Genomic DNA, 26,640 nt, shown 5'->3' on the forward strand with positions numbered 1-26,640 from the left:
AGTCAGCTACAGTTTCGCAGTGCGGTCTGTAATTAACCCGACTTCCTGTTCTACCTGTAACAGCCGTAATGAAAGGGTAACTAGAGATAGACTTATAACTTTGATTGATAAACGGTGCTTGGTAAGTAGTCTCGTTACCATCTGGTCTCTAAAGTTTCATACGTCGGCGGATTGTGTCTATTGGACTGGATGCATTTCGTTTACCTGGTTAAAACGATGAAAGAGCTTGAGTGCTCGGGACGCTGCAACAATAACTTTGGATTTCTTTTTGAAGGAAAAGGAAACATGATATCTGTAAATTTCTTAAAGAAAGAAAAATCGCATGGAGCGCTCTAAGAAACAATTGCTAGCATGGAATGGGATGCAGCTGGAATTCACCCAAGGATTCAGAGATGAGTAAGCAGCTAGCGATGTGTGTAATGGGTCCAGGAGTCAGTCACATGACCTGGTCACAGGACGCCGCTGCTCTGAACGCGTCGGAGCATCCTGGCGCGTCTGGCCAACGCCAACCAATGATTTCCCAATTGGGACATCACCATCATTCTTGTCCTTCGTGCATCTCCCCAATCCCCAACCCCCCCACGTATACATACGCATCACCCAGGACAACCAAGTACGAATATCAGGGACCAGAACCACACGCGATGGACGATGACTTCGGTTTTGATTCGGCCGATGAGGCCGACCTACTCGCAGCTGTTGATGGCGTCAATCCTGCCGCGAAGCGAAGGAATGAGGACCCGAGCGGCCAGCAAGAGCCCACATCGAAACGTCAAAGGGCGTCTGACAATACCAATGTGGCAGAGCGAGTCTTGAATGAGCGATTTGGACTGAAAAGCTTTCGGCTGGAACAGAAAGCAGCCATCAACCGACTTCTCGATGGCGACAGCGCCGTTGTCGTCTTCCCCACAGGTGGAGGTAAGAGCTTGTGCTACCAGGTCAGCCTCCGGAACCATGATACTCTTCCGGCGAGATTATCAAGACTAAAAATATTAGAAAGGTTCCCGCGGTCGCTATCAAGGAACTTGATCGAGAGACAGGTGCCCGTAGCCCCGAGGACGGTGGGGTTTCCGTCGTCATCTCGCCCCTCATCGCCTTGATGAAGGACCAGGTCGATGCTCTACGCCGGCGGGGAGTTGCCGCTGCAGTTCTCGATTCGACGCAGAGTCGAGAAGAGTTTGTCGATATCCACAGCAAGCTTGCAAACGGCAAGCTGGATCTTCTCTACTGTGCACCCGAGCGGCTTAACAATGAGGGCTTCCTTGCATCCCTGCAATCCATCCGGGGCGGCATCCGCTTATTGGCCATTGACGAGGCGCATTGCATTTCAGAGGTATGAGCTACTTGCAACCCCTCGTTCACGGTGTGGCAATTGTGCTGAAAACGTTACTTCGCAGTGGGGTCATTCGTTTCGCCCAGACTACCTCAAGAGTAAGTGTAGCGAAATGCAGTTTGTTCTCGTCTCTTTTCTCCGGTAGATCTGACTCATGTTTAAGTCGCCCGGTTCGCAAAAGAAGCCAACGTCGAGAGGGTCGTATGCCTCACAGCAACCGCCACCGCCACCGTCGCTCAAGACATCCGAGCAACATTCAACGTTCCTCCCGAAGGCCTCTTTGTCACCAGCATGTACCGTCCAAAGTATGTCATTCGGCTCATGATCATTACGAGGTTTAAAATTTCACGCTGATTTCTCCAGCCTCCGGCTTATGGTTGAGGCTATAAGTCCTGATGATAATCAAGTCGAAATTTGCTCTGGCTTCTTACAGGGGCATCCTGGACCTGCCATCATATACGTCACGACCCATGCTGTATGTCCCATCGCTGCGAAGTCAATACACCGCTAACTTATGACAACTTTCAGGCTGCTGAGAAACTTGCTGGCGACCTGGTAAAGAAGAAGTTCAACGCACGACCTTATCACGCAGGGCTTGACAAGGACATCCGGTCTGATATCCAAGACAAATTCCTGCGGAGCGACAATATGATTGTGTGTTGTACCTCACCATACATTGGAAAGCCATACTGACCTGCTGGTCTGCAACTAGATTGTGGGCACAATTGCCTTCGGCATGGGCATCGACAAGGAAAACGTGCGAACCATCATTCACTTCGATCTACCCAGTAGTATCGAGGCTTACAGCCAGCAAATCGGAAGGGCCGGGCGTGACGGCAAGCCAAGCACATGTTTGCTCTACCTTTCAAACAAGGACTTCTTTCTCAGGAACATCATGATTCATGGAGAGAGACCTTCAAGACTCGCTTTGCGGGCGCTCTTTGACGAGATTTGTAGCGCTGACAACTGTGAGATGAGGCCCGGAGATACCTTCTCTGTGGCTTTAACCTCCCAGTCAAAACGTGTGGATGTCAGAGTATGTGTCTTTCTCTTTCACCTACTCTGATAGTGCTAACCTTGAACAGGAAACTCAACTGTCCATCATCTATGCCTATCTCGAGCTGAAGTTTGGTCTCCTCCGATCTAGTACCCCGCAGTACTCCGAGTACAAGTACCAAGTGCTGCAAGGCCAGGCATTAGCTGCTGATTCATCACCAGCAGCTAAGTACATCCAGAGGCAATCCAAGAAAGCCCAGCTTTGGACTTATATAGATGTCGACGTTCCCCCGGGTAGTGGTGGCGTAGATCGGGCTGACATTACTCGAAAGCTGGACTCGTGGGCCGAGTCCGGCATCATCAAGCTCGACAAGAAGGGTGTCCAGAAAGTGTTCCGCATTACCAAGGCTTTTCCCAAAAGCCGGGAGGAAACGGACAGAATCATCGACAACATTGATACAGAGATCGTAAAGAAGGAGAAGCAGGACTTGCAGCGAGTGCAGGATCTTGTTGACCTCCTAACGGGTACCAAGTGTCTCACTCGAAGCCTTGCGGCCTACTTCGCTGACACCACCCACGCATCGGCCAAGGAGTGTGGTCACTGCACTTGGTGCGAGACTCACAAGCAGGTCAGACTGCCAAACTTCGTACCTCAGCAGCTGGACGAGAAGTTGATGAAGGGGATCCTCACTATCTGCAAAACAGCGTGCGCAAGAGAGGCGGGGAAAGCAGACGATCTGGCTGCAACCGCCGCGAAGGCCAAGTCGCCAGACAAGGCCAGGACTGCAACCGCGCAGGCAAGACAGGCTCTTGCCAACAGCACGGCGAAGGAGGATGCCCGTTTCATGGCATGTGTGGCCTTCGGCATCAAAACACCTCGTATCGGTAGCATGGGTCTTCACAACACTAAGGCTGCGTTTGAGACGATGAGCAATTGCAACTTTGTTGTGAGTATTCAAAAGCTCTGAAACTTGGAACGGCGGAAAGACTAATGGGCCTTAGGAGCTTGTGGACGCATTTGAAGAGATGATGAAATAGTGAGCGCGTAGAAGAGCTGGTCGACGAAACAGGTCCTGGGACCTGTTGATGAATGGTACAGGAGGACTTCCTGTAGCAAAGTAGATTGAGCGGTTTTACTGGTTGTAAGAGTACGGTGCAACTAGACAGAAAAGATGGTTACATATGAACAAAAAACACTTCGAGACTTGCACGCGCGTAAATTCACTTGAGTGACACAAAGATTGAACGGTCGCTCTGAAAATGCAGCACCCTCGATGAATCACGCACCACACTCCTGCATTGATAATAAATAACGTCTCATTGTATCTGTCCAAATCCCGGATATTTAGCAAGCAGTAATCCCAGCATTTCTACACGTTAGGTCTTTCCCAGCTCAGTCATATCCGCACAGCAAGCCGATCCAATGGTGCGTGGGAGACCATTCTATCACGAAAGACTGACTCTGTTTAGAAGTTTTTCTACATTTAAGGTCTCTAGCTGCTCTCGTTACGTTAGTGCATGTTTCGGGCTCATATCAAGACACGACACTAAGCTTCAGCAGTTCTAGAATTAACAGTACGTACAAGCTTTACTTGAAAGTCATGGGGACTATTGAAAAGCGACGTGGCGAGTTATCATTGACACCTACTCAAGTTCCACGCCCGAGTGTGCCTTCGCATTACCATAGCCTTCAAGCGGCGACCCAGCCCCCAACTCTGCCATGGGTGTCTCTTCAACAAGAGCGTTACCCTTCTCCTCTGCCGCAACACTTTGAAATCTCCATGGTTGCTGGCTGTCTAACTCAGCCAGATGGGCTGGTTTGCTCTCACCTGTATCGTCCGTTCCCCTACCCTCAGTGACTACTGCCTGACCGTCCAACTCCGGTTTCGCATAGCCGCTATTTCCATCAGCCTCCCGAGCCATAACAGCAGCAGCTAGCCGTTTGTTGTTCCTTCTTCTTCTCCAGAAAAACCACAAAAGCCCAGCTAGACCCAGAAAAATGACAACAGCTCCCGTGGCTATCCCAGCGGCGGCGCCCGGCGTTATCCTATCGTCGTTGTTGGCGGGGGATGAGGCGACCGCAGTCCCCACGGACAGTACACCTGTTGGTGAAGATTGTGTGCCGGTTGTTTGAGAATTTGTCGCTTCCGTTGCCGACGCCTTCGGGTCAGAAGATGCGATGATAGTGAACGGTCCGCTGGTTGCTGTGGCAGCACTTGTAGTCACTGCTCCCTCCCGGACAGCGGCTACCATGTACGTTCCAGTTGCTTCAAAGTCCTTCGGGATTTCATAGTTGAATGAGACCACTGTTTGGTTGCAGACGTCTGTGGGCACCCACATCCAGTTGTCGCCCTCAGTATTATAGGTTATGTTCCTCGCTGTTAGAGTGTAGCATACCAATTAGCCCTGAACAATAACTTGTTGGAGCGCGAATCAGGCAAACTGACAGTAGATGTTCAACCGGAAGGCGCTTCCGCCGTCTTTGGTCTTCTCCTCGTACTTGACGTCCTGAACCCAAACATTCCAAAGGGCTGTGGTCGTATTGGTGTAGCCACTAGCTTTCCCTGCAAACCAACTCACAAGGAAAGGCGACCCCAAGTAGTAGTTGTCCCCTGTTCCTGGCCAAAATGCTTTTCCATCCACTTCTTCACAGTAGTCTCTCGCCAAAAGGCGTTTGAACGAGGACCAGAGGGGCCACATACTGCAAAGGCCGATAGATTGATAGGTGCTGGAAATTCGTGCAGTGGTGTGCAGTATTCGAGAAATATTTTCGGCGGAGAGTGCTCCGACTCCAAAGCGTCTTACGAAACTCGGGCAGTGTCTTTAGGTGCGACTTTTTATCAGACGCATGAGCAGACTAAAGACATGCTGCGGTACTTGACTACTCTTCAGCCGCATCTTAGCCCTGACTTAGGTTTTCAGCTCTTCTTCAATGGCGTAAACGCCACATTCCAAAAGCTACAGCATGATTATCATCACAGAAGGCACACAGCAAAATAGATGATCGAGTTTTGGCATTCGCCCTGAGGAGCGCATGCGGGACGAGTTGCTAGCCAGAAACTAGATGTGATCATGTGTCTCGCGGTTGCTTCGACCCTTGCTCAAGGGCCTGTAGTTCCAAGCACAACAGCGAAAAATCCTCACTCGCAGCAACAGATGATCGCGGGTATTGGCTGCTCTTTGCGATCGGCTAATCAAAGCAAAACCATCGATTTGGACAAAGCGTGCGAGTGACTAGGCGACCGCTAGTGGCTGTGGCGCTGGCGCGGGGGCATCCCAGCTCGGCTAGGCTAATCGACTTCTTTACTTCTTCGTAAGGCGATAAGAATATCAGTGTACGGAGTATGTGTGCGTACTGTGGCTGTGGCCTGTTTGCCCTTTGGTCTGGACGGCCGTGTACTTCTGGGCAGAGAACTGATCAGTCTGCTGCGTTTCAAAAATGACGATCAAGATAGACAGCAATCGTGATTCGTTAAACGAAGGTGTGCATTGTAGAGATGACTGGTAACTGATACAGGCATTCAATACTCGCATGAATGCTGAGAGAGACTGCTGTAATTTTGAAGCGGGAGTTAGGCATCATGACTGTAGCTTGTTTTCAACTAGGCACTATCTCGTGTGCGAGAAATTACAACAAGTTTTATACGGCCAACAACCAATTAAGCTCTTGATAAAGTACAGCATAGTCCGTCAGTATCGACAGGTGGGTCGAGCGTGAACTGTGGCTGTGGCTGTTTGGTAGGCTGGTAGCATTGTTCCGCAATGTGAACGTTTTACTCATCATTTACGTTGTCCTGACGACGTCTCTACTCTTGTGGGAGATTAGATTTGACGAGCTTGTCCGAGAGAAAGGCTGGGAATCGAGTTCCAAAGAACATCTGGACCCTGACGCTCATATGTACACCAAAACGCAATCTTTGCCCTACGATTTTCTTGACATTTCATGCACCGATCAGCCCTAGTCGCCAAAGCTGCAATAGTGTTCAGAAACATGAGCAAAACGGCTTTTGACAATGTTTGCCACTTTTCACGGCTCACAGGAACCCTTTTTGCAAAGTCATGATACGACGCGACTACTTGTACTTTGGAGTAACCCGAAGGAATTGCGGAGGGTTCGGTTTGTGGGCAGAGTGACGCTCGACATCAACCTGTGGTGGTGTGGTGACCTTGTTGCCCTTCTCATCCTCGAGGCTAAAGTCGAATGAGGCAATGAAGTAGGCAGTAATGATGTTCTGCTCGAGCTTGGCGAAGCGGACGCCCACTACAACAGTCAGACAAGTTCAAAATCAACGGATGTATCGAGACAGGCTTACAGCATGGATGTCGGCCTGTACCCCACCCAACGAACGCATCGGGCTTCTTCTTGTCCTCGGCGCGGTCGGGCAGATATCTGGCGGGATCCCATTTCAGCGGGTCGGGGTACACTTGGGGATCGAGATGGATGTCGCCTGTCGCATAAGTGACGAAGGCGCCAGGCGGTATCACTTCGTTGCCGTGTCCTGTAGGAATCGGGCGGCCGCTGGTATTCTTCCTGAAGGCAGTGCCCAGCAAGTTCAGGCGGATCGAGTCGCGGAGACACATGTCGATGACGGGAAACTCGGACTCCCAGGCCTCCAAGGGGACATCATCGAGCTGATAGCGCAAGGGCGCGGAAGGGTCCCGGGCATACTTGGCGGCGGCGGCGCGGACTTCGTCTTGGGCCTTGGCGAGCCATTCGGGAGAGCAAGCCAAGTAGCAGGCAACCCACGCCGCGTTGATGCCGCTGTTCAGAAGCCCCGCGAACAAAGCCCCGACGACGAACTCGATGATACGGAACGTCCGATCGCCCTGGTCGAGCATGTACTGCAGGGCGTCGTCGTGTTTCTCGCCGCTCGCCGTGCGCTTCTTGATGATGCCCTCGATCAGAAAGTACAACTTTGTACCGGCGTAAGTACGCTTCAGCAGGGCCGGCGAGGGCACCTTGGGGAACATGACGGAGGTGGCGGTCGCGCTGGCTTCGATTGTCTCGAACAGCGCCAGCGTCTGCTCGAGAAGCTGTGCGTCGTCGGCGATGTCGTCGGCGCCTACCATGCGGATCGTCAGACGGAACACGATGTGGTACAGGCTCTCGAAGGGGTTGGTGACGCCGCTGGGGTCGTTGCCGATGGCGTCCATGGCCTCCTGGGTGTCGGCGATGAGAGTCGGCAGCTTGCGGCGGAACTGCTCGTTCTTCAGCAGGAAGACGATGCGGCGGATGAAGTGGTTGTTGATGTCGTGATCCTTGCCCTCGCCCACGTCGAGGGCCTCGACTGTGGGCGACTGGCCAAAGAGCACGGCGTAGCCCTCGCTGAACCCCAGGTCCTTGGACTCGAAGAATAGGCGTCGGCCCGCGTCACCCGACAGGCCGACGATGGTGTTGGGGCCGGCGTGGAACGCGAAGTTGCCTGAGGGTGTCGCGTCGCGCTGGCGGCGATGCCAGCTCCAGCGCCGGCCCCAGAAACCCCAGGAGCCCGTGATCGGGTAGTTGTCGAGGGCGATGGGCGGCGCGTTGGCGGGCCATGGCACGCGGCGGGAAAGGGTGTATACAGCTACATATATGCCAAAGAGAGGAACAGTCGCGAGGAGGAGGAAGAACAGCGTGGAGGGTGTGGTAACAGCGGTGACAGTGACACCGACGATATCCAGGAGCGCCATCTCTGTTGAGAGATGCGGGTACGACTCGGGGATGGGTTTGGTTGTGGGCTGGTTACACTCAGTCGAGAGTGGTGAAGCAGCCGGAATGAGAACGAGGCCTTGCTTTTTCTCACGTCTGGCGCTGGCTAGTCGCCGTTGCGCGATTTCCTGACCGAAGAAGGCTGGGTGTCTACTAGTCGATATCGACTAGTCCATAAGGTTAGCGGCGTCTGTGGGATGATGACACCGGGATCTACATACGGAGTGAGATAAGCCAAGCCAGTCTCCCGTGAGGCCACACAGCGCTGCCTACGCGCAGATGAAGCAATAGTCTGTTTATTATCTGACGTGCATATCATTGGTAGTTAAAGTCTTAGGTCTCCGGGGTCTCCGATGCATGGCGGAGACTCGGTGCCCGTGGGGCTAGAGAGGTCGTGTGAAGGTATCTGGGGTTTAGCAGGGCACAATGATATTAGTGGCCATTGGGGACTTGACGCATCACTCCCCAGGATCCCCAGACGACGGTGGCTTAATCCAACCCGAGCCAGACCTTGTGAAGGGGCCCTTTAATGCCCAAATCATCTGAAGACGTCTGTCCTCTCCTCGCCCCTCCACGCCGTGTGGCAGGATTTGGCCGAAATCGAACTGTTCACTCGCAACCGAAGGAATGAGGCAGACATCGTCTAAGCTGAACACAGGGATGTGGTGACGATGCTCTGTTCTGCCTTCTGGTTTGAACAGGCGATCCACCAGACCACACTCTCGCTTAGCCAACTGATTTCCCCGCGCGGGAGCAACACCGCCATGTCTAAGGCAACGCCATCACGGCTGTCGGGAGAGACACGTCCTACGAGCCCCCTGATTCGTTGGTTTTCGAAGGGCCATGTCCCTCCCGCCTATCATCACGCTCCCGTTCTGGTCGGAGCCTGGGATCTCTTAGGGCTGACGGAAGAAGGGTGGATCGACGGCTTCACAAGGCGCACGGAAGGCGAAGCACGGGGAGACAAAGAGTCTATACCCGATTAGGAGAATACTCTGGCCAAGACTCGATGCCAAGTGAGGCGTCTCCCCAGGGGTTGGGCATTGTGGCAGCAGCAAGGCACCCGCACAACGTCCAGAACGAAGGGATACATAAGAATCCTCAAGCCTTTGCGGATCTAACAGACCTAGCCTTACCCAAGAAAGCTTGCGACCGCTTCGTCCCGTCGACTTCTTATTTCTCCATTTGGCATCGTCTGTGCCCCGTCAACCAATAGAGCGGATGACCCGTCTGCAACCTCCCATCGTGATCGTTATTCGGACAGATCCGCTCATCAACCGCCATGTCTCCGACAGCCTTAACCGTGACGGCCCCTGCGTCCTCGGGCTACCCTGCATCACCCGAGTCTCCCGAGCGCCGCCGTTGTTGGGAATGTCTCCGCCGTCGCTTGGTTTGTGACGCCATCAAGCCTGTCTGCAACAAGTGTCGAACGGCAGGGATTGTTTGCCCCGGCTACGATGACAAGAAACCACTCACTTGGCTTGCCCCGGGTAAGGTCACATGTCGCACTCGGCGCAAACCTCGCAGTGGGGAAACCGACGCCGATAGCAAGAAACCCATGAAGCCAAAGCCGAAGACATTGCGGAAGGGGTTGGGTAGAGTTTTGAGTGAGGAGGAGCAAAGAATTTTTGATGGGGTTGAATACATTCTTCACTCGGATCTCAGAACCGACATCTGTGACGTTTATGAGGCCGTTCAGTATTGTGAGTCAATCTACCACGTGGGAATCAATTCCACCGGCTTGGGGTCAAGAGGTGTTGTCCTCGACGCCAAAAACATCAAGCTTACTCTCTTGCCACCAGACAACGCCGTCTTCTATCCCTACACCAGGGCTGGGCATTCGGGCAACGCCAACTTGTTCATCGATCAAATACCTCTGACGGTGGTCAAATACCTGCCGACGTCTATAGCACACAACCTGGTGGCTATTGTGTTTCAACACCGGCTGCACGTGCAGATGGAATGGAAATTCGACTGCCCCTCGGCCAAACACGCCCAGGCTCGTTTACACCACCATCGCGGCATTTCCATCCGCGCTCTCAACGAGGATATTGCCAATGCCAAGACGCAGAGCAGCGACACGGTACTGACAGGCGTCACTTTGCTTATGCAGTCTGAGGTAAGTTGCACGAAGACAAAAGAGGAATTACGCAACAATGACCTGACACGCGGGCAGATAACGTCATGCATATCACCCAACTGGAAGCATCATGCCACCGGCTTTCTCGCCATGCTCGCCTGTCGCGGAGGCGCCACAGGCTGGCTCAAGTCTGCGAGTTACTTGAGAGGTGTTCTTTTATCCTTTTTGATGTGAGTCTAGATCCAGCCATTGTCAGGGGATCAAGCTAACATGTCCTCAAAGAACAATGGTAGTTGCAAACACAACAAGCCCCTCGTTTGATCAAGTAGAAATTTGCTCCCACGAAGAGCTTATCGCCATGACGGAGGAATTATATCCTCTGGGTTTGCACCCTTCCATACCTTGTCCGATGCCCCTCTTCTTGGAGATCATCCGGATCAATCATCTCCGGGACCAGTTTTCGAAGGGGCTGATCGGCAAGGAAGAAGCCGAGATTTCGGCCGACGAGATCATTAGCAGGATCATGGATTTCAACTCGGAAGACTGCACCGGCTTCTACGAAGCCAAAGAGCAACGTGACTTGATTACCCACATGTTTCATTCGGCGGTTGCTGTATTTGGCATCTCCTCTCTGCAGAGCAACGGGGTTCTTCCCAACACGAGGCACCTGAGGTCGCTGAAGACGGGGCACAGTGACCGTTTGTACTGTCTGTTGGAAGAAATGAGGAAGCACACGGTCCTCAAAAAGTCGGTACAGTGGCCTTTAATAGTCGCCGGCGTCGAGGCAGGGATCAGAGTAGACAAGCGACGGCTTGTGGGGGAGCTCCTCGTGGACCAGGGAAAGGACATCGGCACGCCCCTTTCTTTCCACGCCAAGACCATACTACGGAAGTTCTGGGACGGTACCAACACGGATTGGGATGTCTGCTTCGATCAGCCTTACGCGTTGGTGGCTTAGCTTAGGTCTTGCTTTATAGAGAAGCAGTTAGATTCAAGTCTTCACAGGTTTATAAAAATCTCTAGTTGAACGAAGTGAACTTTTTGACACATTGGTTGATAGTAAAAGAATGGACTGGATGTGTGGTAGTGTCTATGCTTCTTTGCTTGACCTGATTCCTGCTTCAGTGATCAGACATCACATCTTCCATAGGCGTTCTGGTCTGTATAGCCTCGCCTCAGAGTGGAAAGGATTGTTGGATGCACTCAATTTCAATCTTCAAGAATGCCTCTGATAGATACTCAGATGCTATTAACACTTGCTTGCGCAAATAATAGGTATACATCTGAAGAGCAAACAGAAACACCGCACACAGGACGAGATCGGTGGAGTTTCAGCGTCCTAATCCCTTCTAAGTTACGTTTAAAGGAGACTTCAGAAACTAAGAATAGGAACGACGGTGCAGCCGTTCGTGAAGGGTCCATCGGAGGATAGATACCGTAGATATGTGGTCTAAAGGGAAGAGTCGTAAGACCAGAAGTGATGGCTAGGCTTCTGCTACAATGCTACTGAGTCTCTCATGCAAAAGTTCAGCATTTGGAATTCCCTATGCCATTGCACAGGTTTGATGTCATGCTACAAGTTAATCAGAAATAGTGCCATCAGCATATAGAAAACAAGGGCATATAAGCTGCGTAGCACTGGTTCTAAAGACAATATAGCCTCATCAATTAAAACCAGTAAGCTAGTTTACTTTCACGCCCAATCTAAAGTATGATTCTTTCAAGTGACCGCAGACACCAATTGAAGTCTCATGTCGACGTGATCCACAATATTCCGCCATAGGCAACCATTTAAGGTTCACATAGTAATGGTAATCGCTATTGTTTTCTTTACCGCTGTGCCCAATCCAACAAGCGCCTGCGGAATATTTTCTGTTTTTAGTGGTAGACGAGATATCGATTGCCACTCTGTTTTGACGCCTAATATGTGAGCTCTTAGCAAACAGCATGGCTGAAAGGGCTGATTCATGATTAGGTGACTCTATACAATTTATGATACCTCCAGAAGCTATATTCGAAACACATTGAACCTAACAACAGCGAAGCACGTATACGGGTATCATGGAGTCGAAGTGGAAACTTGGCAGTTGTTGGATACGTTTTCTGGTTCATTTAGGTAAACTAGTCGTAGTTTAAGCTCCTGTGAGAATGGAGCCAAAATGGACAAGACGTGACAGTCGACAAAACTTGTGACATGTCAATCTACATGCAAGTTATCTTGGATAACTCTGGCCAACGTCTGGAACCCTTGCAAGGGACGTGAAAAGCTTGGGAGAGACCCCACACACCTCGTACCGCGTCTCGTACAAGAGCTATCCGAGATGAATTTGATACAATCGGGCGTTCAAGAGACCTTATTCCAGCGCGAGTAATAAAGACGTTTTGTTTCAGCTGAATACAAGACTATGAAAATGGAATTGGTGGTCCACATGTTGTGCATATACGAAAATGCATCAGGCTCTCGCCGCTTCTCTTCTGTCCTAACCCCTTGGTGGCCTCGACCCGGCGAATGGGAGCGCCTGGCAACGCCAAGCATCGTATTGCGAGACTATGCTAGCGCCATGGCGTGCTCGCGCAGCTCACATAAGCTTGGCCGGGCCGGGATTCCCAACGGAAGAATACACAACAAGCTCTCCGTAGCCGTGCCACACCCCCGCTTCATTGTTACGCGGCAACGCGGGTGAGGCCCGTGATGGGTCCGGAATCCAAATAAATGGAGACGCGGCCCGGGGGGTTAGGTAGGTAGTCAGCACGGGTGACACCGATCAGTCCAATATCATAGCCAGCACAGCCCATGCCCCCTTCAGGTGTGTGTGTACCATGCAACGGCATGCAATGGGAGAAAACCGTTGACGAACGCCAAGTGCGCACGGGGCCAGGGGACCAATTGTTGTTGCAGCGACCCCATTATTGGGAGGTCGAGATTTTCTAGCGGCCCCGGGGGAAACGAATTAGTGACGCCCTGCATCGACCGAATAGGGCCACACACCATCTCACTGACTTCTGGGCGACATCCTCCATGCCCGGGTCGCATGATATTTCTGTTGGAACGGCCGGGGGGAGGGGGGCTCTTAAACCGAACCACGGGCGGCACTTTGGCTTTTATTGCCAAGATCTATGCTCGGCACGTCTTGTTGTGCTGCTCTTACTTACATATAAGATGGGGATGTTATTCCGCCATATGGTCCCCGTCTGTTGGGCAGGGGTTTGCCAAGGCCTAAGGACACTTATTCCTCTACATCTAAAATTCTACAAGACGGAACGCTGAGAGAGTTAATCCTCGTAAAACATGGTGTACCTCAAGGCGCAATGCCTGTTGGCTGCGGCCTACATCGCAGTGGCTGCCGCTGCTGCGTGCACTTCGGACCTCCTGGTGGACGACTTGTCCAACACGCTGGCAACAAACCGAAACAATCTTGGTTCGTGGACGTCAGGTAAGATGACACCCCCGAGTGCACACTTTCCGGGGCCGTTCTTCCAGCACACCAGCTGACCGACTCCACTAGACGATGCTAGCATGACCAGCATCTCCGCGTCCGGCGGCATCCTCAGCTTCACCCCCAAGAGCGGAGCCTACTTCTACGAGACGTTCCCCTGCCAGGCGCTGCAGGCCGACTCCTACACGCATGTGCAGTTGGATATCAAGGCACCCGTGTCGGGCGCGGCGTTCACGGTCCAGCTCAGCTCGGCATCGAGCTGTTCGGCCACGACCAACACCAAGACGGCTTTCCGGGTCACCGGCCTCACCGGCGGCTGGCAAACAGTCCGCATCCCGCTGAGTAGCTTTGCCGGGGCGAACCTCAACGCGGCTCTCTCCCTTGTCATGGAGTCCTTCTCGTCGACTCAGCAATGGCAGTTGGACAAGATCTCGTTCGTCTGCGGCCAGGGCCCAACAACCTCTGCCAGTGAGTTCTACGAGAGCCGGATGGTGATTACTCGGCCTTTGACCCGCCTGGGTACTAATCGAGTTGTCTAGCCAATGCGCCAACCCAGGCCACTTCTACTCCAGCACCATCCTCGAGCCTGTCCACCTCACCGGGGTGCTCGCCGCTCTTGGTTGATGATTGGGCGTCGCAGTCGCGCCTGGACTTCCTGGGGTACAACGCACTTCTACTGCCGACCGGTCATGACGGGACGATGCAGTCCGTTCTCGTGAACAACTACCACGTCACTCTCACGCCGAAATCCACCTCGTCGTACTTCTACTCCCAGGTCGGATGCGTCGACGCTACAAAGTTTGGCGGCATAGCGCTACGGATCAAGGCCCCGGCCGGTACGACGTTCAAGATCGAGTTGTCTTCGAAGACGACGTGCGACGGCGCGGCGACGGCATCATCTTCCCAGACCACCGCCCAGCTCGGCTGGACATTCGACGGAACTGAGAGGCTGCACAGCTTCCCCTGGTCAAAGTTCAGCGGGCTCAACCTGTCCAAGCTGAGATCCATCGTCATCTCGGCGCCCAGCCAGCCGCTCACCCTGGGCCCGCTGGCGCTCTACTGCGGAAGCACTCCCAGTGCATGGACGCCGCCCTCGACGACCAGCCCGGCATCGCCGACTGAAACCGTCCCGGCGCCCGTCGCCACGGTCTCGGGGTTCGTCATCGACACCTTCGGCAGCGCCAGCACCAACTCGCTCGGGTTCTGGCACGGCGGCGAGGACATGGGCCTCTCGTGGGGCTCCAACCGCGTCACTATCAACGCCAAAGTCCCCGACTACGCCTTCACCACGCTCGTCAGCAACGGCTGTCGGGACCTTCGCAGCTACAGCGGCTCGTACTTGCACGTCGCCTACTCGGGCCACACCAAGTTCTCCGTTTCGCTGCAGCAGCACAACTCGCAATGCAACTCGGGCGTGGCGCCGTATCCCGAGACGAGGGACAGCCTCGAGGCGGCCCGGTACGCCAAGGGCAACGATATCTACATCCCCATCTCGCACTTCAACATCAACTTGCAGCGCGTCAGCAGCGTCGCCATCAGGGGCGTGTACAGCGCCGAGCCCCTCGTCTTGACCAAGATCGAGATCGTCCCCTCTATCCCCTCGGGCGTCACCATACCTCAGAAGCTGCCCTCGGGCACCCTCGTCTTCGCCTGCACGCGGCCCAACTCGTTCGCCTTTGGCATCGACGACGGCAACCCCAAGTACGCCGCCAGGCTGGCGCAGATTATCCGGGACGCCGGTATCAAGGTGACCTTCTTCGCCGTCGGCGCGGTGCTCGAGAACCCTTCCACCGGCATGGCCAGCCTCTACCAGCAGCTCAAGAGCGAGGGCCACCAGATTGCTTTGCACTCCCACACGCACCCGCGGATGGAGGGGCTCCCGAGCATCGAGAGCATTGACTGGGAGTACAACGAGGACTACAGGGTCATGGAGAACATCTTCGGCGAGAGGTCCAACTACTTCCGCCCGCCGTTTGGCGTCGAGGGCGCGCGTATGCGCCAGCGCTGGGCGGCCGCCTCCAGGTCGGACAAGGCCTATCTCGTCAACTGGAGCGTGGACGTCCAGGACTGGCTCTGGGCCGAGACGAGCACGCCGGAAAAGCAGCTCGACGCCTTCAACTCAGACGTGGCAAAGGGGGGCAACCTGGTCGTCATGCATTTTTCGTACAACTCGACCGTCAACTACTTTCCCGAGTTCATCAGGCAGGCCAAGGCGACCGGAAAGCAGATCATGCGCATCGATCAGTGCATGGAGGATCCGAACGCACCACCGCTCTGAGTGCGGAAGGCGTCGTAGGTTTGGGGAACAATGGAACTCTAGTGGTCAGAAAAGCGTCCGGTGTCAAGCAGTTGGCTGACTGGTAGATAAGACACTCATAGGAGACGTCATTACAATAATAGTAATCAAGAATCTAATGAGAGACTCACCTTGGAGTTCCTCTGGAACATTGGTTGAGATAATTGCTTTCGAGCCAGTCGGTTACGTCCGTATATTTGATTTACTACGTCCTCAGAATTCAGTTGTGAATGACCATCTCCAGTATGTTATCTGAGAAGAGACTGGATCATGGGATTGATCATCATTCAACTTCAGTAGTAAACACTCTCTGTTGATGGTCATAACCAGCCCCGCCATCCCCCGCATGATGAACATCGCAAGAATGAAGTAATTCGGCGGATAATTATGCTAGCCACTCAGCAGTTGTTCGTCCAGTCTCACCTGAAATTGAGACTCCGACTTTTGCATGCCGGTTCGGGGAATGACCTGGATACCTGGACTCTTAGCCGGCGAGGATACTACCGTGGATATTCTCCATGCATGTCAGATCATAAACCTCAGTGTCCAACCACCTGTTATTCTCGGCTATCCGCCTCTAGCCAAAGAGCGTCACAGAAGCGCGCACCAATGTCTTTCCTTGGCTGTTCCGTAACATGCGGCTTTACAACAGAGTAACGCTGGCACCTTTCCAGTTCCCGACACAGCATCTTTCCCCGCACTTTGGGAATTGGTCGTGGTACTTCACTGTAACAGTTCCCGTGTCGCTAATTCGCTCCCCGGCAGTGATCGAGTTGAGCCTATTCCGAGCTAAATGAAGCCTTTTGTCCCAGCCAATAGGATAGTGCAAGACCCTTTTAGCAGATATGCCGGCCGGATACGGCTTCATCCTATACTATGTACCTTAACATGAAGAGCCGGCTCTTTCACAGCCTAGCCAGTTCTTTTCATCGGTAAGAGCATGTTGACGATAAGGAGGATGCTTCAGAAAGTACATAAATGAGGCAAGACTGCTTCAAAGGACGAGACCATTTTGGTGAACCGATCTTCAGACTGTACTCGTTCCCCGCATAGCCGCTTTCTCTTCAGAATCTGACGTCCAAATTGCCACTTCAGTAGAACGACGAGATGCCTTCTCTCAGCGGGACCGCCCTTTGCCTCTTGACCGCAGTTTCCCATCTAGTTTCAGCATGGCCGACCCAACATCCCGATCACGTCCAGATTCTCACCAGGGCAGAGCAACTGGCCACCGAATATGACTATGTCATCGTCGGCGGCGGCACCTCTGGTCTGACCGTTGGCGATCGTCTTACCGAAGACGGTAAATGTGAGCTTTCCCTTCCCGGTTCATCACTCCCTTGTGGCCTCCGATCTAACGCAGAAGAAAAGACACCGTTCTCGTGGTTGAGTACGGATACTACGACAGCCAGACAGGCATGAACCCTCGACGCATGTACAACATCACGTCCAAGCCGTGCCCCAACCTCAACGGCCGCAGCTTCTCGGTGGGCATCGGATGCGTCGTGGGCGGGAGCTCCAACGTCAACGGCCAGGTCTTCCTGAGAGGGACCAAGGATGAGTACAACGCCTGGAAAGATCTGGGCGGGCCTGGGTCTACCTGGGACTGGGACAACCTACTCCCTTACTTCAAGAAGGTAAGGCTGTTCCTAGCCAACGCAGTTTCTCAAAGCTGATGAGTCTCTAGGGCATCACTCTCGCCCCTCCTGATGCTGCCCAAGCTCGGGAGTACAACATCACGTACGACATGAAGTACTGGGGCACGACCTCCAAGATCTACGCTGCCTTCGGCAAGGGTCCCCTCCAGTCCAGCCTCAGTAAGTGCAACTCCTCTCGCCCATCACCAGTCTCTTTATCTACTAACCACCCCTCCCAGAGATCCTCTACAACGCCATGTCCAAGATGCCCGGCATGACCGTCCCAGTCGACAGCGGCGCCGGCGAGGCCGGCCTCTACTGGTACCCAATGTCCCAGGACCCCGTCCAGTTCCAGCGCTCCTACGCCCGCACCGGCCACTGGGACGGCCTCAACCGGCCCAACTACGAGATGATCGTCGGCGCCAGGGTCAACCGCATCCTCTTCGACGGGGACACCGCCACGGGCGTGCAGTTCGTCTCGCGCAACAACACGGGAGCCACGCCCGTCCAAATCAAGGCGCGGCGCGAGGTCATCCTTGCCGCGGGGTCTGTCCACACGCCGCAGGTGCTGATGCTCAGCGGCATCGGGCCCCGCGCCCACCTCGAACAGGCCCGCATCCCCGTCAAGGTCGACCTCCCCGGCGTCGGGTCCAACTTCCAGGACCACAGTTACATTCCCAGCATCTCGTATCAGTGGGGCCGGGCACCTCCCAACTCCGGCGGCGGTGGCTGGGGTGGCGGCGGACCGCCGGCTCTCGCGTCCATGATCGGCTTGCCCGTCGTCAGCCCGGACAGGTTCGAGACCCTCGCCAGAGCGTTCGAGGCTCAGGACCCCAGATCCCATTTGCCGTCGAGCTACACCGCCGAGCAGATTGAGGGCTACAAGCAGCAGCAAAAAGTCTGGGGCCGCCTCATGCGGTCAAAGAACGTCGTCTTCTCCGAGATGATGATGTACGGCCCCGGTGGCTCAGTGCAAAACCTGCACTGCACGTCCCGCGGCAACATTCTCCTGAACACGGCGCAGCCCGAGGCCGAGATGCTGGTCGACTACCGCGCGGCGTCCAACACCATCGACCTCGACGTCATGGCCGAGATCATCAAGTTCATGCGCCGTTACATGACCACGGGAGACCTCGCGCAGTACCAGGCCCGCGAGACGTCGCCCGGCACCGGCGTCTCAACGGACACCCAGCTCGTCAACTGGGCCAAGGGGCAGATCATCCCGTCCGTGTACCACCCCGTCGGCACAACGGCCAAGATGCCTCGCGAGTGGGGCGGCGTGCTCAACGAGAACCTGCTGGTCTACGGCGTTAAAAAACTGAGAGTTGTCGACGCCTCGATGATGCCCACGACTGTAGGCGCGACCACCTCCATGACGGTCTATGCTGTCGCAGAAAAGGTAAGGCGACTGTGTTTGGAGATGCGTCCACTTCGCTAATAAATATCCTCTAGGCTGCTGATATGATTAAAGCGCAAACCCAGTGAGTCCATTGGTGTCCTCTTGTATGTGTTGCACGGAAGGCTGGAACAGGTACTGAACGAAGGGCAACTCTCGGGAACACATGTAGTGAACAGTCCCTTCGCAATGTCAGAAACATGTATCAATGCCAATCTGGCTATTCTGTGACTGTCTATCTCTTGTCCCGGATAACTTTACACGTTTCTGAGGCCAAATTCCAGGACCTAATCTCTTGACTTGGATCGTTGGAGAAAGAGGGAACCAATGCTCTATCAAGCACCCCAGGGTACTTCTATATTCTTTTTGCTAGAGTAGTGGTCTATGTGGCAGCAACAATGCGTAATGTATACCACAGCATTCCAGAGGCTGGGTACAGGTTTGGTAGCTTTTTCAAAGGGCTTTCTACAGCTCTTCAAGCGCTGCTTTTGACGCTCTGGTCAGCATACTGCCTGACCTAAACATTTCGGATGACATACCTTTTCCACCGGTTACTTGGCGCTGGGTCTCCTCCCACTCCTTCATCCAGGCCGTGACGAACTCTACTTCCTGGGCCTGCACCTTTTTGATGGAAGCAGGGGGGAAGTGCGAAGTGACGTCCTTGGGTTTCACGCCATTCTCGTCCCAGTGGTGGACACCAAGCTCGATGAGAAGGAACGGCTCGCTTGTTGTCGACTTGCGGTTCAAGCCAATCTTGTGCGGTGTAGCAGCTCTCCAGGGGTCAGCTTCGCCGTCGACGATGGCGACGCGGGGGTAGCTGAAGTCAAAACCGCCGTGCTTGTTGATGGCGTCCACGTTCGGGGGCTTGGTGATGTTGAAAGCCTCACGACAGTAGATAGAGCTGTACTCGACGTCGATGACGCGCGAAATGAGCGGAAGTTGGTCTTCGGGCACGCCGGAGCCAGTCTGGAAGTAGCCCCATCTACAATACGCAGGTCAGCCTCTCGTCAATCAACGTGCGATCACGGGTACGGCTGGCGGAGGCACTCGAAACAACTTACTCTGTGCATACCTGGTAAAGCCAGCTGCGACCAGAACCTTGATAAAGGGTAGTGTTTTGGTGGTCACTCGAGTTCCGGCTCGAGAAGCACTTCACCAGATCTCCGTCTTTGCAGCCCTTCTTGACGTAATCCCTTACATAGCCGACGTAGTTGAGCAAGCGGTTCGTCAGCTTCACGTCGGCGCCGCTGACGGAGAGCAACTTCTCAACGGCAGGCTTGAGGTGGCGAGTGCTACCGAACAACACCTTGTCAGAGCTGACGGTGGCGCAATAGGTTCCGAAGCCGGTGGAGTCAAGAGCCGGGTCCCAGTTCGTTGACTGAAGGCCGGAAATGCCATAGGAAAGGGTGCTGGCAAAGTCGTCATCTTGAAGCGGGCCAAGGCCGAAGAGATCCTTGAGCCCGCTCACATGACTAGCTTTGACATCTTCAGACTTGCCAAGCAGGATGTTGTCGACAACCTGGGTCAGCTTCTGGGTCGTTTCAGCACAGTCTCCAGGTGCGAATAGCCTGGCTCCTTCGTAGTACTCCCAGTAGTCAATAATGGCGGCCGTGACACCGGAGGAGGAGATGCCGCCCCAGAAGACTTCTGGATAGAGCTTTCTCAAGAAAGCGGCGAAGGCACCGGCATAAGAGCCTCCATAAGCGAGGTAGGGGGTTCCTGGGGCGGTAAGATTCAGGTCCTCGTGGCCGGGAAAGCTGATGTGCTTTGCGAAGTAGGCCGTGTCTGCAAGAGCCTGGTCGGTACTCAAGAAGCGGAGGTTCTCAGTGCTGAGATCAGGCACGGGGAAGCTCTTGCCGTAGTAACGATGCTCCAGGACAACACCAACGCCGCCAGTGGCTTCGGTGAGGATAGAGAGGATGCCATGGTCCAGGAAGGGCAGACGCTCCTTGGCATCCGTCTCTCCAGCGGCCAGGATGATGACGGGGCCTCCCTTGCGGTAGTGCTTCGCGTCGAACCAGAAACGAAGGTTGAAGTGTTCATCGGAATGGGGTTCGTATCGCGAGTCGTTGTGAAAATGATCCACGGGGACAGAGATGTTGTACTCGGGGTACTCGGGGTACTCGGAATACGCCGAAACGGACTCGGGCTGGGACCGGAACGTCGACTGAAGGACGTTCCATGCCTCGTCGTTCGCGATGTGTTGCGGCGGCCCCAGTGCGGTGATGGCCCGCGCCGCGCCCACAATTAAACAAGCTCCGAGCTTCCAGTTCGCCATGTTGCCGGCGTGTGATGGGGAAGCCAATGATGTCCGTCCCGCAGTTGGTGGATGTGGTGTGTGTCTTGGGGGAGCGTTGGAAGTGTTGTTGTGACTAAGAAGATGGGGGCCTGGTGGCTGGTGCGGGGTAAGTCCGCCATCGTCGTCCCGGATAAGGTACGTACAAATCAGACACTCCGTTTATGTTTGATGACATTATCATCTTTTATGGGGCTATCCTTATCAGCGATGACGTTGTTGTCGATTGAGTTTAAGCGGTTTAAGCAGCTTACAGCAAGAGCACGACAGCATGTTTGTAAAGCGGCCAATTGGTTGGTTCCTTGTTTGGGTTGAATTACAATACTTATTTCTTGGTCGCCACGGCTCTGATATCCTTCAATGGTAAGTTCTAGGCTACTGCTGTACGACTTTGACGTGAATTGTGGCTGTGCCATACATACGTAGCTGATCCTGGGGCTTTCACGCAGCACAAGGCATACTGGTGCGGTACGTAACTAACATGCAGGCTATGCCCAGGAATATAAGCTGAGCCCTCTCCCAACCGAGTTCGGCCATGCTTTAGGCGTCTGCATCTTCCCTCTGTAGCTCCGCATCGAAAGATACCCGGCCATCGTTCCATAATGAGCGGCAGCCGGCCCTCGTTAGCGTTACCATCCCTAGATAAAATATCGGCCAATAGGTCTATCAGTTCATCTCACCAGGACGGGAATCAAGATGGCCTCAAGCATGAGCTAGCCGTTTTCCAGGCCACTCTAACCGATGTTGAGCGCGCAAAACTCCAGTCGCTCAAGGGCACTTCGTGCGATGCCGACTCCGTCATCACCTTCACCGCCGACTTGGACCGAGCCAACCCCGCCCGCAAAGGGAGAAGCATCGCTACGAGGCTGTTTTCGCTCCTGCAGATCGTCCAGCAGTTCAACCAGGTCGTGGACACATACGTCTCGTCGCACCCCGAAATCGCTGCTCTTGTTTGGGGTTCAGTGAAGTTAGCTTTCACGGTTCGTATGCTGCCAGTTGCGGCTTTCATCCCCAGAGTCCTGGAGGATTCGGGAACTGACCGCGAGAAAGGTGTTGGCCAATTTCACGTCGTATTTCCAACAGTTCTCCGAGCTTCTTCGAGGGTTTGACCGGCTCTGTCCAGTATTTGCCGAGTATCGGCTGCTTTTCCCCAATTCTGCGCGATTAAGAGATGCGACGTACGGATTTCATGCCTCAGTAATATGTTGTTGCTCGCAGATCATGATCGCAACCAGAAAGCCTTGTACGATCATACTCGCCCTAATCAATGTCTTTTAACGTTGTCAACTAATGTTGTGAAAAAGGGCAGCAACAGCTTTTGGGTGCTGTTGTCCAGTCTTTCCACGGTGAGATGAAACCCTACATCGACGATGTGCGGTTGAGGGCGGAACATGTTCAGGACGAAATATCGCTTGCCAAAACTCAGGAAGATCAGAAGGAGCACCTCTCACAGGCTGAAGAGCGTCGTCAGGCTGCGGAAACTAGGAAAGGCCTCGCCAAATGGTTTTCTCAGTCAGAGAAGCAAGTCGGACGTCTCAGGCGCGCTAACGAAACCGCGAACAAGGGTGAGTTCCACTGCAACTGATACTCATTCCCGCGTTTTCTCTAATAGCGAGAGTCCCAGAACGGAAATGGGAGACGTTGTTGACCAAACTCTCTTCATATGATCATGCGTCCGCCTTTGCGATTGCGAGGGAGAAACGTCATCTGGGCACAGCCGAATGGGTTTTTGATGAAGCACAGTTTCAGGAGTGGTACACCTGCGAGAGATCTAGCATGCTACATATCATGGGGAAAAGTAGGTGGAATACTGCCCACTCTTTCAAGGTATGGCGTCAAGGTAGAGGATAACAGAGCTAACACAATCTTAGTTGGCTCTGGAAAGACCATACTGACGTAAGTAAACCCGTCTTGGACGTATGTAGATTGGCACATGTTCACTGTTTTCAGTGCGAACGTTGTCGACTATCTCATTAAGCACCGGCGTCCACGTCAGGTTGTTTCGTTCTTTTTCGTCTGTTTCGACCTCCCGGCAAGTATGAAGTGCGAGAAAATCCTCCGGTCTTTAATTCGACAGGCTTTGGGCCAATCTTCTAACCTTGAGACGCTCTTGCCTGCTCTTGAAGCCTCGAATGAATCCTTCTTTGAGACGAGTTCTCTGTTGGATCTTTGGTCCGAGAAAGCAAATTCAGTCGACGAGCTTTTTATAGTCTTGGATGGGTTCGACGAATGTTCCGCAACTGAACGGAAGGCATTCCTCAACGCCCTCGTCAAAATGTCCCGGGCATGTGGCGGCTTGACGAGGGTGAAAACTCTGATTTCGTCGAGAGAGAGCATAAGACAAGAAGTCGTTCGGTGTGATTCGGCCTGTTTCACCCTGACCTTGGGCTCGGATAGTATTAGTCATGACCTCACCAGATACGTGAGCGAGATTGTTTCTGAAAAGCTCTCGGCAGGCGAGCTGAAAATCAAGGATCCTCTCCTAGCCAAAGAAATCATACGAGAGATCAGTCTTGGTGGGGAAGGGATGTAAGTCACCTGCTGCACATCTATCTGATGACTCCATGTCATTTAAGCAGCCCAACGTTCTGACAAGATGCGCTCTCTAGGTTTCTATGGGTATCTCTGACGATCGAAGACATTTGTTCCCGGCACACTGATTCTACAATCCGAGAAGCCTTGGATCACATACCTAGAAAGCTCCCTGAAACATTCGATCGAGCCCTCCAACGCATCATCGCGAACGGGAACGAAGAAATTGCACAGAATATCTTCAAGTGGACCGCCATCGTTCGCCAACCGCTGAAGCTAGAACAGCTCAAGGAGGCCTTGTCGGTGGAACTGCACCAAGAATACTCTCGGCCAGATCGCTTCGTCAACGGAATCGATCGTCTTTCGGTATGGTGCGAAAACCTGGTCCAAATTCAGTATTCGGACGAGACCGTCCGCTTCAGTCATCATTCGATCCGAAAGTATCTACTGGGGCCTGCTTCGGGACCACTCCAATCATTCCATTTCGACTACGATGAAGAGGACAACAACATAGGTAGCCTATGCCTTACTTACCTCAACTTCAACGACTTCAAGAGCGCCTTGATGGATCCCAAACAAACATCCAAGAGTCCACTAGTATTCAACCCTGCAGACCTAGCCGAAACGGCTGTGAAGTCGACAGTCTCGGGATCCTCCGGCGCACGGATTGCTCGCTTGGTGAGAAGGTCTCTCGGGAAGTCCGCACCGTACTCCGTGCCTATCCCGCCAACATTACCGCAAGCAAGCTCACCCGGGAACGCAACGACGATTGTCCAAACCGAGTACCCTTTTCTTGAATATGCCAAGAGCAATTGGTATATACACAGACTATTACCGACCACTTACACCACGCATTGCAAGATGCTGTTGCGGATCATGGCTGAAAGTGAGCACGCGCCATGGTTAGATCCGGAGTGGCGACCGCCTGGCATTCGAACGTTCACGTTCGACTGCAAAGAGTGGCTGAACTACCTGGAGTACGGGTTGCCTTGCAATAAAGCAGGCAAAAGTCCTCCGCCAGACTTTTCAGCTTCCGACATCGCCTTTCACAAGGCCGTAGCTTACGCCGGATCTATCGACAATCACGTGCTGCTGGAGCACCTCTTGACAGGCTTCGTCGACCGGTCACAGCCAATAAGTTCTTGTGTCCTCCAAGTCTTTTTGACTCGCGAGAGTGCAGATTTACTCGACGATGATGGGGTATCTCCATGTTTTTACAGCGGTTTGGTCAACTGGGTCACCAGATACATCGCCCGAGGCGGCGCAATATGGCCTGCTGGCTGCCCGGACAACTTCCATACCAATTGCCACCATGAACTCGGCATGCACCAAGATATCCACCTCATTCTCAAAAGAAGTTCTCCATTAAATTTACACAAGAAGCGGTGGTTAGAACCATTTGTGAGACTTTCGACCCTTCCGACAGACGAGCGATTGTTCAACTACCTGAGGGACTCATTTTCACTTTTGCCACCCGCAGAGCTGTTATTTAAGTGGACAGCAAACGGAAAGGGCATCTTATCCATAGTTCTCGAGAGAGATAGCCATTGGTCGATCAAGGCCGCCAGTTGGTTACTAGAGATGTACGCTTCCCAGCGGGAAGGTGATGCTGTCTCAGCAGCCTACAGCGCCTTGGAATATGCTCTTTGGTACGACAAATCGACGGCAATGGAGTTCTTGCTCTGTTCGGTTGAGAGAATGGCGGCTATTGTAGAGTACAGCGACCTCAAATTCGTTTTCCGCGTGCTTGTCACCAAGAGTCTTCCTCCGAAAGGGGTCCTCTTGCAAAGGCTCCTGGATCACGTCAAAACTATACTGGGCCACGAGGAGTCAAGGTGGTGCGAGGCCCTTTCTCAGTCACTGTTCGAAGCGGTTCAAGGGCAGAAATGGGACCTCGCGGTAACACTTGTCAGCTTTCGTGCCCGGCTGAACTTCGTTGTGGCACAAGGCTCGGCTCTCGATGTTCTGTCCACATTCTTCAACTCGGCTCTTGAATGCGCCACGTCGTCCACTGAGGGCGAAGGTTGTGCCTCGCGGGTTTTGTATCTCCGTGGTCCTCGTCGATATCTGTCTGCTCTTGTATACTGCTCGAAACACGTTGACGAAGCCCAAGGGTTAGTCCGTTTGCTGAGGGATGAATCTTGTCATGTACCTGAGTCCACGAGTCTGTACCAGTCATTGGAAGTTTCTGTTGCCCACTTAGATTTTTAGACCGTATGACTGGCTATTCATTATGTTTGCCGGGCGAAAGCTGAAGGCTCAACTTGGTTTCCTCCAATGTTTCTATTCGAGTAGCTTTTCATGGCTCTCGCGAAGGTCCCCTTATCAATATGTACAGAGGCCTGGTGAGGTATCTAAGACCTAGGCACCGGTGCTAGAATGGTTCTCCGAGGGTATCCCGACTCGGTCCTCAATGTCTGTGGCGACTGTAGTACCATAACCCCTTCCATGCCATAGCTCTCGTACCCAATGACATCGGTCTCTCAGTCTGGGGCCGAACCTGGCCAGAAATCCTCTCAGCGCGGAGAAACAATCGAAGGGCACTCCGCTGAGAATGGGACGGACTCGAGCACCATGATCAAAGTCTTACTTCTGCACGACGCACTGGAACCTCCAAGTCGGCTCGAAAGCCTCCCTCGTGAGAAACGATGAGATGGTATCACGGTGACTTGAGCTTCGCTGCAATCCCGGATGTAGAAGGTCTCGGGCGCTCGGGCTTTTGGAGGAGACGACTGAGGGATCCAAGGGACAGTATTAGTAGTTGTCGTGGTTATGCTCGAGGGCGTCCAAGGATATGGCAGAAAACACTCTCGGGCATTTTGCCCGAGAGACAACAACTTTTAGATGAATCAAGTTCATGGAGAGATTAGCAAGTTCATTTACATTTTTAGCTACCTAACGCCCCCTGCCATTTCCCATCGTTTGAGCTTACCGCAGACCCCTTTCCA

At 53.5% G+C, this 26,640-nt stretch overlaps 8 protein-coding genes across 8 annotated transcripts; 5 read left to right on the plus strand and 3 right to left on the minus strand.

Annotated features, from left to right (window-relative positions):
• Positions 1 to 644: 644 nt before the first annotated feature.
• CH63R_03642 (RecQ family ATP-dependent DNA helicase) lies at positions 645 to 3,367 on the plus strand (the record flags this gene model as incomplete). The annotated part of the gene is made up of 9 exons (XM_018298617.1): positions 645 to 938; positions 1,001 to 1,333; positions 1,398 to 1,431; positions 1,497 to 1,638; positions 1,697 to 1,808; positions 1,862 to 1,987; positions 2,046 to 2,369; positions 2,419 to 3,276; positions 3,332 to 3,367. 9 exons carry the CDS (start codon positions 645 to 647, stop codon positions 3,365 to 3,367), a joined length of 2,259 nt encoding a protein of 752 aa, XP_018159863.1.
• A 606-nt stretch (positions 3,368 to 3,973) lies between these two features.
• Positions 3,974 to 5,029, minus strand: CH63R_03643 (uncharacterized protein; the record flags this gene model as incomplete). The annotated part of the gene is made up of 2 exons (XM_018298618.1): positions 3,974 to 4,707; positions 4,777 to 5,029. The coding sequence occupies 2 exons, from the start codon at positions 5,027 to 5,029 to the stop codon at positions 3,974 to 3,976; spliced, it is 987 nt and encodes a 328-aa protein (XP_018159864.1).
• A 1,373-nt stretch (positions 5,030 to 6,402) lies between these two features.
• Positions 6,403 to 8,002, minus strand: CH63R_03644 (Cytochrome P450 6A1; the record flags this gene model as incomplete). The annotated part of the gene is made up of 2 exons (XM_018298619.1): positions 6,403 to 6,590; positions 6,643 to 8,002. 2 exons carry the CDS (start codon positions 8,000 to 8,002, stop codon positions 6,403 to 6,405), a joined length of 1,548 nt encoding a protein of 515 aa, XP_018159865.1.
• A 1,301-nt stretch (positions 8,003 to 9,303) lies between these two features.
• On the plus strand, positions 9,304 to 11,059 carry CH63R_03645 (C6 zinc finger domain-containing protein; the record flags this gene model as incomplete). The annotated part of the gene is made up of 3 exons (XM_018298620.1): positions 9,304 to 10,140; positions 10,198 to 10,331; positions 10,384 to 11,059. 3 exons carry the CDS (start codon positions 9,304 to 9,306, stop codon positions 11,057 to 11,059), a joined length of 1,647 nt encoding a protein of 548 aa, XP_018159866.1.
• Positions 11,060 to 13,390: 2,331 nt separating this feature from the next.
• On the plus strand, positions 13,391 to 15,816 carry CH63R_03646 (Polysaccharide deacetylase; the record flags this gene model as incomplete). The annotated part of the gene is made up of 3 exons (XM_018298621.1): positions 13,391 to 13,535; positions 13,608 to 14,006; positions 14,078 to 15,816. 3 exons carry the CDS (start codon positions 13,391 to 13,393, stop codon positions 15,814 to 15,816), a joined length of 2,283 nt encoding a protein of 760 aa, XP_018159867.1.
• A 1,125-nt stretch (positions 15,817 to 16,941) lies between these two features.
• CH63R_03647 (Glucose oxidase) lies at positions 16,942 to 18,953 on the plus strand (the record flags this gene model as incomplete). Its single annotated transcript, XM_018298622.1, has 5 exons — positions 16,942 to 17,140; positions 17,203 to 17,468; positions 17,519 to 17,648; positions 17,708 to 18,867; positions 18,921 to 18,953. The coding sequence occupies 5 exons, from the start codon at positions 16,942 to 16,944 to the stop codon at positions 18,951 to 18,953; spliced, it is 1,788 nt and encodes a 595-aa protein (XP_018159868.1).
• Positions 18,954 to 19,329: 376 nt separating this feature from the next.
• Positions 19,330 to 21,142, minus strand: CH63R_03648 (Serine carboxypeptidase S28; the record flags this gene model as incomplete). Its single annotated transcript, XM_018298623.1, has 3 exons — positions 19,330 to 19,346; positions 19,404 to 19,846; positions 19,926 to 21,142. 3 exons carry the CDS (start codon positions 21,140 to 21,142, stop codon positions 19,330 to 19,332), a joined length of 1,677 nt encoding a protein of 558 aa, XP_018159869.1.
• A 620-nt stretch (positions 21,143 to 21,762) lies between these two features.
• On the plus strand, positions 21,763 to 26,334 carry CH63R_03649 (Nacht domain protein; the record flags this gene model as incomplete). The annotated part of the gene is made up of 7 exons (XM_018298624.1): positions 21,763 to 22,210; positions 22,465 to 22,725; positions 22,773 to 22,958; positions 23,032 to 23,056; positions 23,111 to 23,689; positions 23,770 to 25,806; positions 26,277 to 26,334. 7 exons carry the CDS (start codon positions 21,763 to 21,765, stop codon positions 26,332 to 26,334), a joined length of 3,594 nt encoding a protein of 1,197 aa, XP_018159870.1.
• Positions 26,335 to 26,640: the final 306 nt, after the last annotated feature.

Source organism: Colletotrichum higginsianum, chromosome 3, assembly GCF_001672515.1.
Source record: "Colletotrichum higginsianum IMI 349063 chromosome 3, whole genome shotgun sequence".
Taxonomy (NCBI): domain Eukaryota; kingdom Fungi; phylum Ascomycota; class Sordariomycetes; order Glomerellales; family Glomerellaceae; genus Colletotrichum; species Colletotrichum higginsianum.